At 38.1% G+C, this 15,440-nt stretch overlaps 2 protein-coding genes across 4 annotated transcripts in view; one reads left to right on the top strand and one right to left on the bottom strand.

Annotated features, from left to right (window-relative positions):
• The window catches only part of eml5 (EMAP like 5), a 56,997-nt gene extending 49,019 nt beyond the window's left edge, over positions 1-7,978 (bottom strand). For both annotated transcript variants that reach the window (XM_042500575.2, XM_088087265.1), the window contains exon 1: positions 7,453-7,978. In XM_042500575.2, coding sequence (XP_042356509.1) covers positions 7,453-7,649 — 197 coding nt within the window. In that variant the 5' untranslated portion in view covers positions 7,650-7,978. The remainder of the gene's footprint in view (positions 1-7,452) is intronic.
• Positions 7,979-8,901: 923 nt separating this feature from the next.
• On the top strand, positions 8,902-15,336 carry ttc8 (tetratricopeptide repeat domain 8). Of its 2 annotated transcripts, XM_088087074.1 has the most exons (15): positions 8,902-9,126; positions 9,461-9,484; positions 9,618-9,738; positions 9,842-9,905; positions 10,001-10,160; positions 10,492-10,581; positions 10,668-10,712; positions 10,810-10,895; positions 10,990-11,077; positions 11,187-11,297; positions 11,414-11,553; positions 11,657-11,831; positions 12,744-12,866; positions 13,912-13,995; positions 14,109-15,336. In XM_088087074.1, the coding sequence occupies exons 1-15, from the start codon at positions 9,013-9,015 to the stop codon at positions 14,223-14,225; spliced, it is 1,542 nt and encodes a 513-aa protein (XP_087943200.1). In that variant the 5' UTR covers positions 8,902-9,012; the 3' UTR covers positions 14,226-15,336. The 2 variants fall into 2 exon arrangements, with proteins under 2 accessions (XP_087943200.1, XP_042357097.2); XM_042501163.2 differs by lacking the exon at positions 9,461-9,484.
• Positions 15,337-15,440: the final 104 nt, after the last annotated feature.

Consider the following 15,440-nt stretch of genomic DNA (forward strand, 5'->3'; position numbering starts at 1 on the left):
TGTCCTCCCTCAACCCTCTCTCTTCTTGTTCTCTCTCTGATCACCTCCGCTTCCCCACCTTCTCTGTTGAACCTCTCTCCAACCTGGCACAATTTCCACATCTTACTTTTTATGAATTATATAATCAGAGCAAAGCGGCTATAAATAGCATTCAGAGGAAGAGAGGGAAAAAATGATTGGAACACTTTGAGATGCAGACAGACACAGCTGAGAAAACTGCTTTGGCACGAGCAGGTAGTGCGCAACAAATCCGTCTGGTACAACATGAAACGCTGTAGAATAAAATGTGTCCAACAGCTATGGAGTCAATCTGAGGCCAAAAGTACTTGCAGGAAGCGCTGACACTCAGCCGGACTTTCACTGCAGTTATGTCTTATATCCTACCAGCTTTGTGCCATGTCCATGTTACAGCATGGGAAATCCAGTGCGGTCTTGGAGCCAACAACAACAAGATTGCTGTTTCATTTACATTTCTGTCAGCTGAAGAGCTTGCTAAATGCCATCACTAATGACTTAGCCTGCAGTGCCTCACCGCAGTTCTCTTGTTTGATATAGGCTACGGCTGTTTGATGCGGCTGTCTTCCATCTGCCGAGTCCTGTAGTACAAAACTAGCTAAATACTGCAGCAATTAAACCTGTTTTCATATAGATACCAGGCAAATAAATAGCCTGAGAAGATGATTTCTTGTCATGGTGATGACGCAGAGATGCAGCAGGAGGAAACGAGGGTCAACTAAGCTAAATAGATAAGCACATTCATACCTTTACCCGCTCCAGCACGAGCATTTTTCACTTCTCCAACAATCTTTTTTCTTTTTATTAAATATGGACAGGAATAATGAAAGACCTTCATGATGTGGTGAGCTTCTGAGACTACTTTTCCTACGCAGTAGTTTCCATTGTCTGATTTTGCCTACAGTGGATTAAAAAGAGGCAGAGGATTAGCACATTTCTAAAGGTCTATACAGTACGGGATATTTCCCAGGATTCCACAGAGAGTTTTTAATCTAGATGCCCATCAAACTCCCATCTAAAACACCTGCCCATACAGCGCACGCACGCTGCACAAAATCTGGAATCAGATAAACAAGTGTCGTGGCGCTCTGCTCTGCTAACGGACAGAGAAGAAGAAGGAGAAAAGGAGAAAAACCTCAGGCTGGATTCTGGCTTAACGTGACATGATGGTAACCAGGAGAAAAAAGTTCTGCCACAGATTATAAACTGAGTGTCAGAAATGTTTTAGTCCTCTAATACTTTGATTTAAAAAAATAATTGATTTAATAATGAAATAATTTGTAAAGTCATTTATTAGGGGGAAATAAAGAATTGCTGCTTCTCAAAAAAATGAATTTGGTGCTTTTGTCTGTTTTATATCGCTGCATATTTAATATCTTTGGGTTTTGGTTGCTCTGGGAACATGTACAACCATTTTCTCATAATTTTATGACTAAATTGATAATGATTAATCAATCTCTTAAAAAATGTAATTAAAAGATCAAAAATTAAATGATCAAAAATTAAAGTGACCATTGGTTGTAGCCCTAATAAATATAATAAAGACCTGATACCAGACTAAATATCACCAGGGATATTTTGACAAAATGTATTAAACATACTAGAAGGGCTGCAACAATAATTGTTAATCAACTGTGAATGGATACTAATTGCTTCAGTCCTACTTATTTGACCTTTTGATTATTTGCAGGTAGCTCCGCTATATTCAAGAGAAAGCAGACATCTCTTTGGCCGATATCTCCATCACCCTGCAAGTCACACCAGATCAATCTAGATTGATAAATAGCACTACAGGTAAGAGAAAAAAAATGTAACTCTGATTTGGGGATGAACTGTCGCTTTAAAGTTTGGCATCATTGACACCTGGGCTGTTTCCTGGTGAGGCTAAAGTGAGGACAACGATATCTGAGCATGTGAATCCGCTTCTGCCTCATCTGTGTAAAACATTCATAACTTCACAACTTAAATGAGACTTCTTTAATCTCAGCGACAACAATGCTGAATCATGGCACTGTGCTAAGTAACTGTACTGAACTCTGGAGGATCCTAATTGGGGCGGACAGATGTGCTCTTTAGAGGCTAGACAGCTACTCACAGTGATGATGAGACCTAAGACCTCGGCATCTCACTGACACTCTGCACAGAGCACCTAAAAATATGTGTAAAAGGTACGAAGCAAGAGGAAGTAGACAACATTGTCACCAGCAGTAAAGGTTATTGAGATGATGCCTTTTTGCTACAATCTTCTCACCAGATCTCATTTTATTTGACCTTTTTGTTCTTTTCGGTTATGGTAATTCAAATTTATGAGCATGGTTTGATGCAGTCATAAATTATTGAATAGGGTGGTGACTGACATTCTACTGAGACTAAAATCCACAGAAAAGCTCACAGAAGACAGTGTTTTAGAAAATATATAGCACAAACCTCAACGGTGAATAATTCTACATTAAAAAACAAAAAAAAGATAGATACAGGAATGCCTAAATCATATCTATTATCTATCATGGCCGCTGTCAATACTAATTGCCTGACAACACACTTATGTCATTTATTTCACATGCAGAGTTTTAATTTGTGTAATAATAATGTTGTTAGAAACTAAAATATTGCATGTTTATAAAAACACTCTCACTTAATATAACATGGGTGTCTGTTTTTGTACTTTTGACTTTAAGCTCACACATTAATATGCAGAGTTAGTTCACATTTGCTCACACAGTTCACAGAATAGAGGTGCAAGACTCTTCTCTGCAAACCTGACACGTTTTATTGCATGCACCATGCTGCTAATTCTAACAGGGAAAAGTAATTTTTTTAGGAGCTCAATAAAAATTCTCCAGCGATATTAATGGAAATGAATTCACTGCGTCTCTCCAAGGCTCACTGAAACAAGACCAGTCTGGCATCTATAATCCATAACTCTGGCTGTGGTCCATCATAATGTTAACAAGATATTGTAACATGAGATGGCCTTTTATTCCTTCGTCCATAAAACCCTCTCATTAACTCTTGTGCTCTATCATGACAAAGAACATGAATAAGCCAAGATTTTGAATGACAGCAGACAACAAAGCTAGTGTTGATGCAGTCTTTTGACATTTTTAGATGCTGATGCCAATAAACATTTGATTTTGGTGCAGAAATGAACATTCTTACTGATTCAAAATATGAATAAATATGTTATGTACCCTCCACCCTTCATTACCTAAACTGGATTGCACGTGCTGTTTTGCAACAGTCATGAGAACTCAATGTGATTACACACTTTAGTCATCCCAGGATTCTGCTTATTTTTAGTGTGCATGTTATGTCTATTTTTCAAATGCATTTGTGTGCATTGTTCAGGTGAGCGTGTGCATGTCCTGCATGTCAGCATGATTGCAAAAAGGGAGAGATTAAGCTTTGTGGTACTGACTCCTGCAGGTTTTTTCGCAGTAGCCTCCAGTTCTTTGAGTTTTAGACTTGAATACATATCTGAGCTGCTGGGAACACTACAGAAAGATGTGAGAAAAAGACTGCAAATAACAGTTTATGCTGCTCATTTTACTAACATGACTCGAGGGGGAATTGTGTTTTAACTACAGCACTTTAACATCCCTAGTCTTTTATGTTATTGCCCAATAACCTGTGAATCTAATTTAAGTACCTGACCAGCGAGGGAAGGCCAGACTATCTTGTACCCTTGTTGCACTGTCATGAACAGCTGAGCCTTTGTGAAAACCTGCTTATTAGCTCCTCTACATCCGACCAGTTAAAAGAGGCTGCAAAGCAAGATAAAACCAAATGGGGGAAACAAGGCCAGCAATTAATTGATGAAGTAAAACACCACTTAATATGTAGCTCACAAACAACCAAAATAGAATGAGAAAACGGAAAACAAGAGCAACAAAGAGGGAAACAGAGAGAGAGACGGTGCTATCTGAGGGGGCTGTATCTATTCCACATGAGTTAGTGCAACGTGAGAGCAGTCAGACAGTTATTCAGCACTGAATCTGCTGAGGACTGCTCCTGGTCGTGCCAGTCTAAGTCAAAGGAAGTGTTTATGAGAGCTTCACAAGCACTCCTCTGAGATCTGCATTTCAAATGACTATTAACTGGTCTGTGTCAACAATAACAGGCAGCTCAAGAGATCTGTGTAGAAATTGTTCAGTAAATGTGTTCATATTGCCAAAGCTTTGTATCTATTTAACGGCCCAGCTGCAGAAAAAAAGACCTGAGGACTCAATAAGAAGCCTGATTGGACTGAATCCTCACAAATATGCGTACAACAGTGAGAACAAATGTACAGATGGCCAATTTGATGGCTATTTCTTATATTAGCATATTCATTACTGTTGCAAATGCAGCCAGTGACTCCTCCAGCTAAGTGTTTGAACTCAGGCACTTCACCCACGGGGCAGCCGAGGGTTAGTATCCCTATTGTCTCATCAATAATGGAGCAGGAGTCCAGCTGACTACCGACACAGTATATAACGCTAGTCATCTCCAGGCCAACCCACACACACGTCAACACAAGCACTGGAGCGTTGGACACATGTTGTTGTTGTTTTGCGTGCTGAGAAAACAGTTGGAATAAGGCAGGATCACTAATGCGAGTGATGCAACACGGGTGACTTTGCGGTGTTTTATCAAAGAGAAAATGATTCAAGGTTTGTTTGAGTTACCACAACCCACAGAAAGCTTTCAACTCCAAGGATGCTTTCAAGGACAGCTAAGTGCAGTTTTCAGAATTGCACATCAGTATTATTGCTCCCCACAAGGGTGTAGGTTTTCTTTTTACATGGGAAGGTAGAGGAGGGCATATGATGGGTTTGGGTTTGAGCATCAAACACATCATTTCCTACAGTCTGGTGATTTTGTTGCACCAATCTGTGCCTTTTCTGCATCAATTTATGGTCTTTAATGTTGGGCAAATGCACATGCTCTAAATATTCAGGGTGATATTTCCTCTGCGTAGCTCCCAAAATCTACATGCATGGCTCCTCTTGTGCTGGAGAGAAAAGGACATGCAGCTGTTTTATCAAAGCTTTTAAAATATGTTGAAACATGTCTTCTGCCAGATAGAGACAAAACCAGCTGTGCCAGTCATGCCCATTAGACCGGAGAAATTTAGATTTTCCTTTACTTATCCTTATCCTCTCCTGACTTATATTGATTCTCTGACCTTCTTGTCTGGTTGTGACAACTGAGCCCCCTTGTTTGTTTCTCTCTCTTTTGTTTCATTTTCATCTAATTATTTGTTCATTATTTCCTTATCTTATGTGTAGTGTATTAATACATTTTGGTGTCACTGCTACCCATAAGTCTTGTTTTGATTGTTGCCGTTATTGTGATTTCAGTTATTGCCTTTATTTCTGCGATGGTCTCTCTTTTGGAGGTGGGAGGGTAAGAGGAGAAAACATTGTGGAAAAAATGGAAGAATTCTTGATTGCTCTGTTATTTGTATGCCTTTGTTCTCCCATTACAAAAAAATCTAATCTGTTCATGATTCATTGTTTAAGCAATCTGCAGAAAATGAATAGTCAACTATTTTGATAATCAATTAATCATTTAAGTCAGTTCTCCTTTCCAATAGAGCCAGAGTTATGTTTACTTGTTAAACCTACTGCTCTAAATTTCAGAAACAACAATGTTGCTGTTGCAAGAAAATGTATAGCTCTAACTTGGAAGCCAGATTGCCCTTTAACTATGTCAAAATGGTGCTCAGAAATGAATAAATGTACCTCTGGAGAAAACAACGTATATTACGATAAGCAGATATGATCAGTTTATCAAGATATGGCAACCCTATAGAGACCGTATGGACTCGCTATGTCTGCAATTTATTGACTGACTTGTTGTAGACTCACTGCCGTAACTGTAATGGTACGCCCTGTGGATATTTATCTATGTAATATCTCTCATGTTATGTTTTGTTATGTCTTATTTAGTTTTGTGTATTTGACCTTGCTGACATGGTTGGCAAGGTAGATCTGTAATAGGGCTGGGACGTGGTGGGAAGAGGGAAGGGGATATTGTCTTGTCTAGTTTTTGTATTGTTATTTTGTGTTTTTATATATGTAAATAAAAAGAAATTGTTTCTTTAAATCTTTTGAGTCGTTTGTTTATTTTACAAAAAATGACATTCTCTGATGACTGGATTTACCGCTTTTCTTGGTGTATTTTTTTAATTAATTAAATATCTCAGATGAAAGAACAACATTTTAAGTCATTACCTTAAGCTCAGGAAACACTGCAATTGGCGTTTCCCCCATCTTATAGATGAAATAGGTTTGATGTTTAATTCTAAAGTAGCTTAATAATCTTGCAGTTCTGCAGCTAAAAGAATGGCAGCAGTGTAATTGTAGTATGGTCTCAGAATAATAATTGAATAATCAGAGAAAACGATGAGGGAAAAATGGAAGAATTATTGTTTGCTCTATGATTTATATGCCTTGTATTGTTCTTCCAATAAAAAAAGAAAGAAAAAGAAAGAAATGTTCACAAATCATTGTTAAAGCAATCTGCAGCAAATGAATGGTCAACTATTTTGATAATCAATTAATCATTTAACGCTTTGGAACCTGGAATTGGTTTGATTGGTGTAAAAACATGGGGAAAAGACAATGACAAACCTGGCAATAAAGGTGACAAGAAAATGACCCTAAAATTACTTTTAAAAAAGGGGGATTTTAAGAAAATTATTCAAAAAAATAGTGAACTGTGTCCAGAAAACTATATTTATGATTATAATATTTTTGTATTTGAATGTTATGTTACAAAAATATTATAAAATAAATAAACAATTCTTTTGTTCATTTTCTAAACTTTTTTATTTTTTTTTATTTTTTACTCTTTTGTATAGGCTATTTTCTGGTAATTTTCTTGCAACTTTTTTTAATACAATTTTTGGCTTGTCCTTGTGTTTCTGAAAGAAATGAAACCAGTTTGCCCAGGTTTCAAAGGGGTAAGTCATATATTGACAAAAAAATGACATCTATTTAATTCTCCGTTTGCTGCTTTTCTTGGTGTGATATCTTTATAAACTGATTATATCTAAAAACATAATCTTGAGCACAGGAAGCATTTTAAGTGGCATTTCTTCATATTTTATAGATCAAATAATTCATTTAGGTTTGATGATTGCCACTAATGTTAGAGCAGCTGTGCATATACAAGAGGAGTGGCAGCTGTGTAATCTTAAGTAGTGCGAGACCCTTCAATCTGGAGGGCTGGCAAAAAGCATCTGCCCTGCTGGATGACACCGAAGCCCCTTACAAACTCCTGGGATGCTTTTCAGTAGGTGTGTGCCTCCTATGGAGCTCAAAAAATATATCATATTACATTACACAAGGTGACACCAGCACCTACAGTAACAACACTACAGTATCAATTCATTTTCTGCTGTGGGTCAATTGTTGTCCGAGGTGCTGAAACAAACTGTGTGTTATTTACCTGATTATGTCATCGTTGTGCCCTAGGTAAAATTTCTGCTTGTGCTCCCGGGTGTTGTACACAACTCCCACACCGGCGACAAAATAGACTATTTCCTTGGCGGCGGTGTAGTACAGGTTGTTGCGGCACTGATGTCCCCGGTATCCGTACACCCACTCCAGTCTCAGGTGGCAGTTGGGAGCAGTTCTGTCAGCCATGTCCGCACTTCCGTGTGTGTCTCTCTGTCGCTATCACGTAGGTTTTCTGATACAGTGTCATTCACCAAAAAGGATTTATTTTAAGCCCGCGTGTCCCATTAGTTCCGTTGGATTTCCACCGGTCCACAGAGAGCACTGAAATTGGGCATTTTTGAGGGTCATGTGAATATATCGTCTCGCTGTCCGTTGAGATGAGAGCCCTCTGTCTCTGTGTGAGAAACAGGTCTCTAAGCTGCTGTAGTCATGGTGAGGATGTACTTGTTCAGCCCGAGGCTCGCGCTCCTCTTCGACACAGGTCAAAGCTCCTGTCAAATCCTACAAAGATGGAGCTGCACTGTTATTCCGTAAGCACCGCCCACAAAAATGACGGACCGACCTGTCGTCCAATCAGATCCTTTCACTCATCCTCGAGGGAAGGACGACTCCGTCATGGCTATGAACGTTTTTTTTTTTCGTTTTTTTTTTTTTAAACAATTTTTCAAATTATACAGCACATGCTACAGGTAGGCTATATTATTCGCTTTAAAATATTAAAAAATATTTTTGTAACATATCTGAAACAATTTCAAATAAATGACAAGAGAAAAAACATGTAGCAAGTAGTAGCAAAATATTCTTTTTTTTTTAGTTTACGGATCTTATATTTGTGGAGGGTGTTTTGACACATGTATTGTCAATGTGTTCACACACTATGATAAATCTATCTCCATAACACTCCAACAGTTCTTACATTTCAAGATTCGTAGATGTCCCAAATAAATAAAATAAAGTTTTTGTTTTTTGTTTTTTTTTTTTAAAGAAAAAGACTTGCTTTATGACTGGTAATAGCCTGAACAACAGCACTCTAAAAGAGTACAGTAGAAGCTACAGAATGTTATTCACATTATGATATTTATAAATTAAGCACCATAAAATACAACTAATTGTTAGCTTACTTATTTTATTTGTTAAATTTATATGCATCCAAGTCTAAGTTTTCTGAATCACCCCATTTGGAATTTTTCATCAGGTGCTATGCAATACATGCACTATTTTGTAATTTCTATTTTTTAATTATGATACAACGATTCAAGTGCTCTATAGCCCCTGTGTGTACCATTTTCATTGTATTTTTAAACTAAAATATCATTCATTCATTCATTCATTTCACTGATATATTATTATTTCATTGGATTTTATTTTTTATTGTTTTAGAGGAAACCAGAGCCCTTTAAGATTCTAGTGCACTAGGGGAAACGGAAGTGAAGCCCCGCCCTCTTCCACCGTTGCCGTGCGACAGAGGAAGCTTCATTCTCGCCATCATCCCAGTTTTGCTAAACAGCTTGATAGCCGACTTTTACACTTACTTTTCCCTACCAAAGCTATGGAGGTGACAATGGACCCTTTGTTCCTGGCGTGGAGCTATTTCAGGAGACGAAAGCTTCAACAATGTTCAGATATTTGCACAAAAATATTACAGGACAACCCGTACGACCAGGTACCGTGGTGTAGTTAGCCGGGCTAGCATAGCATGCTAGCGATTATCCATCAAGGAAAGCCTGCTTGTTTGCAAGTATAATCCCGTTTGGTCAAATCCTTGTAATTTATCATAAATTAATTTGGGTAACGTTTTATATACTGGCATGTGTTTGAAGCAGTATTTATTTTAACTGTCGCCAGATCATATCTTAGTCACTATGCTGCATTTGTTTTCCACATTTCATTTTTTTCACTGCACTATGTTTTCCATCCATTTTCTAATTTCCCCCATATAGTAACATCTGTCCTCAACTTTGTTTTTCTGTCTCTAACTCACTGCATGCTACCTCAAGGACTCCTCTTTACCTATCTCAGAGGTAACCTTGCTCCCCTTTGCCATCTTTTCTCATCCTTTTTGTCATGTGGAAGCTCAGCATAGATCCTAACTATAACATGTTTACGGTTACATCCGAGGTCACCTGTGTGTTTGAAACATTGTGTGTTTCACAGGCTGCATGGAGCTTAAAAACCCGTGCTCTGACAGAGATGGTATACATAGATGAAGTTGAGGTTGACCAGGAGGGGATTGCTGAGATGATGCTGGATGAGAGCTCTATTGCTCAAGTTGCGCGTGAGTGCAAACCCTTCTCAGTGTCTTAAAGTTAAGAAAGTGAATAATTTAATACATTTCCTCAATGGGTCAATTTGCCTGAGAGGACTTGTCTTTCTGCCAGGACCTGGAACATCACTGAGACTCCCTGGAACAAGTCAGGGCGGAGGTCCCTCAGCGGCTGTCAGGTACTGTCTGTCAGAAAACGGTTGTGTAATGCGATGAAATTTTACTGTTGACTACACCTGAGACACCTGAACTGAGTTTCTTTTCTGAATTCAAGGCCTATGACACAATCAGGACGTCCTATCACAGGATTTGTGAGACCCAGCACACAGTCAGGGCGCCCTGGAACGATGGAGCAGGCCATAAAGACCCCACGCACTGCAAGCACTGCTCGTCCTGTAACTAGTGCTTCTGGCAGATTTATCCGTCTGGGAACAGTGAGTTAAAATGTCTGAAATAATGTCAATCTGCAGCAACAAAGAGACTCCATGTGAAACACAAATATGTTTTTCCCACTAGAGCTCATTTATTTGAAACACAGAATCTACCCAGTGAATTTGGGCTAGCATAATTGATATTATTTGTCTCTTAAAAAAATATTCCACTTATCTTTATAATATTTTATAATAAACTATTTTATGCTGATATTGTAAGACCAATAACTTTTATCTTTTAGTGCGCCTCTTTATTTTTAGTTGTGTTTTATTTTGCTGTACTGACTTTGAAAATGAGCTTGAAACATTTAGCATGGCATTTTTTTTTCTCCAGGCTTCAATGTTAACCAATCCAGAGGGACCATTTATAAACCTGTCGAGACTAAATTTGGCCAAGTATTCCCAAAAGCCTAATTTATCCAGGGTAAGTCTGAGACTGTAACTTGCAAAAATTAATCAAGATCATTGTTTTTTTTTTGCATGTTAAGTAACCATCGTTTCTTTTCTCAGACACTGTTTGAGTACATCTTCCATCACGAAAATGATGTAAAAAATGTAGGTGTTCAATAAATTGCTACAGAGAAAATTTGTATTGCATTGAAATATCGATGACTATTATCCATGCAACACAATAATTGTGTTTCTTTTCCAGGCTTTAGATTTGGCTGCTCAAGCTACTGAACATGCTCAGTTCAAAGACTGGTGGTGGAAAGTTCAGCTGGGGAAATGTTACTACAGGTAACTCAGGATATCTAGATCATTGTAGCTCAACATTTTCTAAAATTGAATAAAGTTGCAAGTTTGTTTTCTATGTAATATTTGACCTTTGCAGGCTTGGCTTATATCGAGAGGCAGAAAAACAGTTTAGATCGGCTCTCAACCACCAAGAGGTGGTGGATACATATCTCTACCTTGCAAAGGTAATGACATCATAGCATTACATCACATACAAATCACACACAAAATGTTCTGTCTATGAGCCAAATGTTTGCTAATAAATTAAAAACCCTTGTGTATATTTTACTATAGGTGTATCAGCGCCTTGATCAACCAATAACGGCACTCAACCTTTTCAAGCAAGGTCTGGACCACTTTCCTGGTGAGGTTACTCTTCTAACAGGAATCGCTCGCATACATGAGGTACGGTATATCGGCACGATGCTTACTATAGAGTCCGCTTGATTCTTGTTTCAGAAACAACTGCCAAGATGAAATAGGTAACCGTGTTTGCTGTGTTTACTGTGATATTGTCACAGGAGATGAACAATATCTCATCAGCCACAGAGTATTACAAAGATGTCCTGAAGCAGGACAACACTCATGTGGAGGCTATCGCCTGTATAGGCAGCAATCACTTCTACACTGATCAACCGGAGATCGCACTGCGCTTCTACAGGTCAGATAAAATTCCATGCATAATTTATGTGACATATTATTACAGTATGTATAATAAGAAATTATAGCCCATCTGTGATTCAATAAGTTTCGCCCTTTGCTAGACGGCTACTCCAGATGGGAGTGTATAACTGCCAGCTGTACAACAACCTGGGCTTGTGCTGCTTTTACGCTCAGCAATACGACATGACTCTGTCCTCATTTGAGAGGGCTCTGGCCCTGGTGGCCAATGATGAAGAGCAGGCTGATGTGTGGTACAACATAGGACACGTGGCCGTGGTGAGTTAACAATCCCCCGAAAATATCCCAGTGTCTGATGATATGAAGGGATAGTTTGGATTTTTTGAAGAAGGGCTGTATGAGGTACTTATCCACAGTCATTGTATACCCTACAACAGATGTCGGTCAGCACCTCCCCAGTTTGGAGAAGCAGGCAGATGTACTGCCACAGAGGCTAATCAATCTACTGCTGTTGAAAGGGCAGCAAGAAAAATGTATATTAGCCACTAAAAAAATCTATCAAATATAAGTTTGTATGTAAGTGTCAGCTTTAGAAATACATTTACCACTTTTCCTTGCTGTCAGACAACCCTGTAGGAACCTTGAAAACAGCAATTTTACCTTGCACATACAGAGGTTGCTGATCTACTGCCGCTTGATGGGTTAGGTTGTTTGTGATATTGTGTGATTTGGTGTTTTTAAGGTTAAGTTCGGATTCACCAACATCACACAATAACACAAACTAAGCAACTGATCTAGGGAGCAGTAGACTGGCAGCCCCTGTGTTTTCAAATAAAATTATTGTTTATGTCAAAGGAGTTTGGTGGCTTTGAGGAGAGCATAGATGGATATAACCACTAAACTTCCCTGTAGAAGAGGGCTGTCTTACAGTAAGGTTAAGCAGTAAAAATATTCTAAATATAGCATACACTTGAAATGATATTGATTTTTTAAGGTAAAGCATAGGTAAGCATAACATTGCTTAGCATCTATGCTGGTACTCCTGCCTGCTTCTCTAAACTGGGGATGTACGGACTGCCATCTAATGTAGGTAATACACTGACTATGGATAAGTACCTCATACATAAAATTTGAACTATCTCTTTAATAATACCCCCTCTATATATGGTTTACACTTAAAATACATTAAACAAATAGAACTTGGTACAGACATGTGTTCTGTGTTTTCAGGGCATTGGGGACTTGACGCTAGCCTACCAGTGTTTTAAACTGGCTTTGGCTTTTAATAATGACCATGCTGAAGCCTACAACAACCTGGCTGTGCTGGAGCTGCGCAAAGGTCGTATCGAACAGGTAAAGACATATCTTTGTGTCATATGGCTTTTGTTCCACTGTTTAAATATGATATGTCATTGGTGTCTTTTTTGTCTCTCTATTATTATGTAACATAACCCGTTAATTAAGAACTATTAATCTGTCATTGTTGTTGTTAAACTTTAGTGTAGACTGTTTTAAGAATATCTCTTAAATACACTCTGTACAGAACTGATGCTTTAAAAAGTAATCATTTGAGGGTTACACTTGCACACCATAAATCCAACAAGATATAAGCCACCAATTAGACCAACCAAGAGCTGGATATAAATGAGTTTAGCATTATTATAGTGATAAAAACCAAGATATTATAGGACATATTGTATGAGACTGTGGTTATCCCACAGTAGCACAGACTGTGTACTTTCCTCACATGCAGCTGGGTGCCAGCCATCACCTGTTTTTGGATAATGATAGTTTGAATGGAAGCTATCAGCAGAACTAATATTGTGTAGAGACATCTGGATGTCAAACCACATAAAAAGTATCTGTTGTTTAAATAGTTATTTGCCTTAAAAGTCTAAATGCAACACTGCATTATACCAAAAAGGCTGCTGATATAGATTTTTCAATAAATCGCTAACAGCTATAATCTTAAAGCTTAACTTAAACTGCCACCGAGCTAACAAGATGACACAATGATGTGAGCTGTCCAGTTTTCTTCTATCTATCGGAATGAGGTGAACCACTTCTTCTCAAAAGCTTTGGTGACCCCTAGTGGGGGTCAAGACCCCCACTAGGGGTCACCAAAGCTTTTGGGCATCTAATATGGAATATGCATAAAACATGTCACTTAGTTGTAAGTTTACTCAATGATGGAAAATTATTCCCTTAAGGAAAAACTTGGGAATGACTGATGTAAATGGTGTCAGCTGGTGTAGAGGTGGTGGTGCTGGTAGAGAGAATTTTTATGTCAGAATATTAAAAGAATTAACTTGAAAATCAAGAGCTCTTTTAAAATATAATTTTCATACATAATATTTTGATATCAACAATGTTGATGGTTGTCCCATTTGTGATCCAGTCCAAAGCCTTCCTGCAGACTGCTGCATCCCTGGCCCCTCACATGTATGAGCCACACTTCAATTTCTCCATTCTCTCTGAAAAGGTGATTTATCACTATTTAATTCATCTGAACATCTTAAGAGCACAGTAGTTAAAGATTCAATGTATAATGTCCATGATAGTGTCTGACAAGGTGATGTTTTTGTCTGTTTCCAGATTGGAGATCTTCAGAGCAGCTACACTGCTGCTCAAAAGTCTGAGGACTCCTTTCCAGAGCACGTTGACACTCAGCAGCTTCTTAAGCAACTTCGGCAGCACTTTGCAGTGCTGTGACCGTCTGGCCAGCATGCTTAGGAATCAAGGTGTGGTTTGAATGATATAGGTGTCAAGGATAAGAGTTATTGTGCTGTAGTTGTTGGCATCAGGCTTCAGAACAAAAAGTTACTACAAATGACACATTAGTCAGACTTGGAAATTAACAAATGGACATTAATTTTTGTTTTATGTTTATTTATCAAATGCTATGTAGACACTATATTGCCAGTTTATTAAGTACACCAGTGTTGTTGAATCTTGTTGAAGATAGGATGCATTTTCATATAAGATTATGCACACCAGCATTGAATGGATATGGATGTGACTGGCCTCACTATAGCATGTCTGTTAATTTGCACTTTTCTGGCCATTCTCCTTTGAGCCCTCTGATCCACAAGCTATTTACTTACAGAGTCCCCAGTTACTTGTGCTTCTTTGCTTTTTAGACCATTCCTAGTAAATCATTGCAAAAGCAGGATGTGAAAAGGCAAACATGACAGCTGTTTGGGACTTACCAGAACCAAAATGCTTATCTACAGTGATAAGCACTTAATGGTTTTTATAGTCTTGTCTGTGTAATTAGAAATACAGTGTTGACAAAAGTCTAAGGCCACCATATTATATCAGTCTCCTCATTTATAAAGATACAAACAAAGAATACAGAAAATGTGTACAGGACAAAATGGCTTTGTCAGACTGAAGCCAATATTAAGTGTAAATTATGGAATCGTTGGCTTCAACAATAGTAAGAGGTAGCTAAAACAATCAGTACTGAGCTTTGGACATGTCTTGAATGCAACCATATGTAAGTACACCAGAAGACTAGTCTTATAATATTCATATTGTCTGCCCAAGATAGTCCCATACATGCTTAGAGGAAAGGGGGTCACACTTAATACAGTACTTGCAACTTTAGCCTGTTGAAGTTGTTTAATTCTGAAATATTTGCGTTTTTATTACTGTATACATTTTTCCTGTATTTTCTGGTTGTATTTTAGTAGAGTGGCTACTGAGAAATAAATAAGCATTATCATTATAACATTACTAAAGTAAGAAAGTTTAATGTGGGCTAAGACTTTTGCACAGTACTGTATTTGTTTCATTTGCAAGATTAACAACTGAGTGCTAACTAATGCTCCATATACTACTTTGTCACACAACATATGATTTGTAGGAATGCGCAGTTTATGTGAAGGTGGGTGTTTTCCTGATAAACTGTTAACCCAGTGTACA

The sequence above is a fragment of the Plectropomus leopardus genome, chromosome 14 (assembly GCF_026936395.1).
Source record: "Plectropomus leopardus strain MGB_pleo_1.0 chromosome 14, ASM2693639v1, whole genome shotgun sequence".
Classification (NCBI taxonomy): Eukaryota; Metazoa; Chordata; class Actinopteri; order Perciformes; family Serranidae; genus Plectropomus; species Plectropomus leopardus.

Coding starts and splice junctions, on each gene's coding strand:
- ttc8 (XM_088087074.1), top strand. CDS start 9,013: ATGGAGGTGACAATGGACCCTTTGTTCCTGGCGTGGAGCTATTTCAGG. Junction 9,906..10,000: donor GGTCCCTCAGCGGCTGTCAG/GTACTGTCTGTC, acceptor TCTGAATTCAAG/GCCTATGACACAATCAGGAC. Junction 12,867..13,911: donor GCAAAGGTCGTATCGAACAG/GTAAAGACATAT, acceptor TTTGTGATCCAG/TCCAAAGCCTTCCTGCAGAC.